This window comes from Brachypodium distachyon, chromosome 4 (assembly GCF_000005505.3).
Source record: "Brachypodium distachyon strain Bd21 chromosome 4, Brachypodium_distachyon_v3.0, whole genome shotgun sequence".
In the NCBI taxonomy this organism is placed as follows: domain Eukaryota; kingdom Viridiplantae; phylum Streptophyta; class Magnoliopsida; order Poales; family Poaceae; genus Brachypodium; species Brachypodium distachyon.
The window spans coordinates 33,550,880-33,555,449 of NC_016134.3; the positions used below are offsets into that span (position 1 = coordinate 33,550,880).

Genomic DNA, 4,570 nt, shown 5'->3' on the forward strand with positions numbered 1-4,570 from the left:
CACCATCCGGAAGGGGATCCATCTCTGCATTTTTATAGAATGGGCAGGGGGATTACTTGAGGTACTCAACAAGACTTTGCAAGTTTTAGTAATTTAGGCAGTTAATTGTATTCACTAGTTATACAAGGTTGATGACCAATGTTATGTGTTGATTCACGTTGAATTTTTAAGTATCTTGCAGCCTGATATTGTGAAGTATCATGGATCCAGCGAACTGATTACATGACATTATAGCTGAAAGCACACAATTTGTACAATTGCATCTTCCAATGCCACAGTTTGTATAATTGCATTCCAGAGCAAGATCCAGGGGAGAACTCTGTTAGGCTGTTTGCAGCAAACAGTCACTTGGTCTGTTTCCTCTCAAAAAAAGTCACTTGGTATGTTGCCCTTTTTGTTTCTGTAGTTCCCTCCTTACTTTTCGTTGTTTATTTATTTATGTTGACTTTGGTTTTGGGAGTACAGAAAATTTAGAAGTATGGATATCAATAGTAAATCCTATCTCACCTCTACTCTCTGACATTTTCTTCTGCTCCTATACTTTTTGAAATTCCATTAGAGAGTACTAATCTTTAAAAAGCTACTAGCATTGCTTTACACCTCATTCAATAATTCAATAATGTTGGTATTTACTCCATTTGATATGTGAGCAATGTTCAACTTTCATTGGCGGGCACTTTCGCCCATAAATTGCCATGTGCTTTGAGCCATTCCATTCAATGCAAAGTCCTGCATGGTTTATACATACTCCCTCCGATCCTAAATTGTTGTCGAAATATTACATGTATCTAGACGCATTTTAAGAATAGATACATCCATATTTGGGCAAATTTGAGTCAAAAATTTGGGATCAGAGGGAGTAGAAGACTGTACTTTCATCTTAGGATTGGCATTTTAACAGTACATTCATCTTAGGGTTGGCATTTTAACCGAACCAAAAGAACTGGGACTGAACTTGATTACATGTTTACCCAAAATAACCATATAAATCGAAAATAATACTGATAAAGAACCCACTTCTCCACCCGGCCACAACTCAGTCCGACCCACCCCAGCAGCCCAACCTAATAGGCGACAGGAAAAAAAACTCACCCTGTCACCCCTTCTCCCCCGAACCCTCGCCTCTTGGCCCTCTTCTCTGCCGGTCCCCTGATGATTCATTTCAGCTATCTGTTTGCTCCTGTACAGTACAGGAGCGCACTCGGTTATGTTTGGTCAAACAGACCGAAACCAATTTCCATGGAACCGAACTTTCGGTTAACAAATTCTAGAGAAACTTGCGGCTTTAAAAACCAAGGAACTAGAACGACTATCTATGGTACACCGATCGAAGTGAAGCCAAGTACAACTGAGGAATGAGTGGTCATTGTGTGGTCCAAAATGAGCATCAATGGTGAAGCTGTGTGCTGTCTCAAGCATTGTAAAGCTGAATAAATTTGCTAGTTCGAGTCTTATACCCTCTACCTTTCGAAATCTTTCAGAATAGTGCAATTCTAGTACAATAAGAAATTAGCTCAGACCATTATGGTTTCATTTTCAGAATGCAACACCGAGAGCAATAATTTCAGGAAGTTGTTTGGAGATGCTATTAAGCGGCCACCTGTGAGTCACATCAACAATTACCGACAGGACCTCATTCTCATTTCTCAACCTTCATCCAGCAGCTTCCTCTAGCCAAAGGCCATACACCATAGGCAACTGCCTTCAGTTCCTCTCCCGGTGCCACAACAACATCATTAGAAAAGGACCAAGCTAGCTGAGTTGTTACTTACCAGCAAGCTTGCCACACCATGGTCTTCATTCTTCAAGACACCGCAATGGTGTGCCGAGAGACAAAAGCGTTGCGGACTTCTTGTGGCGTGCCATCATCAAGTAACCACTCTGTACACCACACTTGGAAACAAACAAAACCCAAGCTCAATTCCATTTCAGGGTTGTCAACTGAAGTTCCAGATCTTCTTTTTTGACATTTACTTCCAGATCTTCTTGTAACTGAAGATGACGTTCCGGGAATATGACAAGCAGGCCACATGGACACAGATAGCTTGACACATCCACCAACACAGTACAACAACAGAGAACACACCTAGACAATGTAATATCTCTAACGCACGGCAGGTACTTCCATGTCATCTAATCGCACAAGTGACTTGAATTGCGTCCCCATCAACAAGACGTGGTGTGAGTACCAAGAACTCGATAGCTTGGATAGCTAGCCAAACTAACTTTATCCACAGCAATAAGAAATAACAGCCAAACTAACTTGTATCAACAAAAAGAAAAAGAAACAGCAGTCTGCAAACATGAGCATGAGCTATCATTTGTACAGGAAGCATACTCCAGTTAATACGGTAATAACGTCACAGCAGCATCATACCACTAGCTGTCAGTACTCAAATGAAATAAACAAGATTACTAGAAAGACTGACCAACTAAAAGGCTAGATTAATCAGGAACAATAGAACAAAGTACACTTGCGGTGCAAATGTTGCCATGCTTCTTCTAGCACTCCAAAGAGGATTCTAAACTATGCCAGGAATACACATTTTCCTGCAACTACTAGAAAGACTGACCAACTGAAAGGCTTGAGTAATCAGGAACAATAGAACAGAGCACAGGATGATTGATGAAGGACAGATAAAAGGATTGGAATTCATCGTCATGCCTAACAAATTCGGCTTTTCTTGTGAGCACCAGGTTTCATGACTCTCTCATGTGCTATCTTGAACCTATTCCGCACTTCAACCAAGAGAGAAGGAAGTGCCTGCATCAAATGGAGATACTCACAAGATGTGCCGACCATCTTGAAATTTTCACCATCCACAAGGAAATCAAGGCACCTAGCTTTTAGTGTGGGGCAGATGTGGACCTCTGCCAGCTCCAACATTGAGACCACATTATCTATCGTGATACTATCACGGCTGACACATAGCTCGTCCTCACAAATCTTCTTTAGCCTCTCTATCCCGTACCTATCGGCAGCTACAAGCAGATGCTGGTATTCTGTCATGGTGGAAGAAACATCAGCCTTGCCAGATTTGGGCAATGAGCCATGGTACAGGTAATGGAGCATAGATCTGAAGGTAGAGGCCCCCATATCTTGGATGGTGATAGACGGCATTTTGCTTTCGGTCATCGGGCCGTACAGCTCTGCTCTGAACACTGGTGACCGGGCCGCGAGCACGAGGCGATGTGCATCGAAGCTCTCCCCATCAACATCGAAGACAACATCAGCGAGTTCTTGTTTATGCGACATCATGGCCAGATCATAACCCAAATCCGGGAGCTCCTTCTCCTTCTCCGTCCATGAAGCTGAAGTTGCACCGTCCCGGATGACTTCAATGGAGCACAGCACTACGAAGTGGTCGTCCACCACACAGTTGGCTTCGACTTCGTCCCTCTCCGCGTCCAGATTGTAACATCTTATCATAGTCTCAGAGTAAGAAGACTGTACGGGTCTCGCTGTCCCCACCGAAGGCGCCGGTGAACCTCTTTTGTCGAGAAAAACCATGTGCGGAATCACCTGGGCAGCACCATCCAGCACCAGATTTAAGTCATAACACGCTGCGAGAGAGAAGCGCATCTGCATCTGGCCTGAGGCGGCGGTCATATAAATCACCTCGCAATCGTATGCAGCAGCGACGGGGCTCACTATAGGAACGAAGGTGTGGGTATCCTTTGGCTCCGAGAACCTTACCCGGAGATGGAAGAGGTGAGTGTCTTTCGTAGGGATGATGTCGCAACCATGCGACTTGCCTTCGGCCATGATGGTCTGACCTCGATTGGGGGAACTGACAGCTATAGGCAATCAGCGAGGAGGCGGTACGAGCGAATCTGTCGTCTGTGCTCGTTTGTGGAAAATTACGTATATAAAGAGTTTCAAAGGGAGTTCCGTTGCCGGAATTGAGGCAGAACAGGCAGCTGCCGCGATGGAGACACAGACTTGTGGCTAGGGTTAGGGTGGGTATTGTGAATTTGTGATTGTGGGTTGCGTGCTGAGGTCTGGGCTGGAATTTACAAACGGGCCGTAAAAACGATATTACATTACACTGCCAGTACATTGTCCGTGCGTTGCCACGGCTTTTAAACATATGCATACGAAAATTCACGTTAATTTATAGAAAAGATGGAAAGGAAAAGAAATGAACTAATCTCAGCATCACATATATACTTAGTTAACCTGAACAGTGCGTGGCAAGAGCAATCTTGTTGACCTCTTATCTCCTATAGAAAGCAAACCCAAGCTTATCCCTAAAGATCCAAATACTATCTCATCGAAGTCCTATCTATAATTAAGGACATAAAGGTAATCAACTAACTGCCACAAATAACTGAGAAGCAAAGGTACCGGCAAGTCTGACACACATATAACATGTGCACAAATTACGGTGAGATGATAATTAGCGAGTTGTGAGACATGTAGCTTTGCCTATCTTATAGGCAGGGAGCGAATGGAATGAATTTCTGATACATCATCTGCTATCTTATCCAAAGAAAAGAAAAAATCATCTGTTGAAATCATTGTTGTTCTCATGTAGTTCCATACTTCCATATTTTTATCTCTAATTAG

The 4,570-nt window shown here is 43.3% G+C and overlaps 1 protein-coding gene across 1 annotated transcript; it reads right to left on the reverse strand.

The window, feature by feature from the left end:
- Positions 1-2,320: 2,320 nt before the first annotated feature.
- On the reverse strand, positions 2,321-3,899 carry LOC100841263 (BTB/POZ and MATH domain-containing protein 1). The gene has a single exon (XM_003576387.4). It carries the CDS (start codon positions 3,764-3,766, stop codon positions 2,666-2,668), a length of 1,101 nt encoding a protein of 366 aa, XP_003576435.1. The 5' UTR covers positions 3,767-3,899; the 3' UTR covers positions 2,321-2,665.
- Positions 3,900-4,570: the final 671 nt, after the last annotated feature.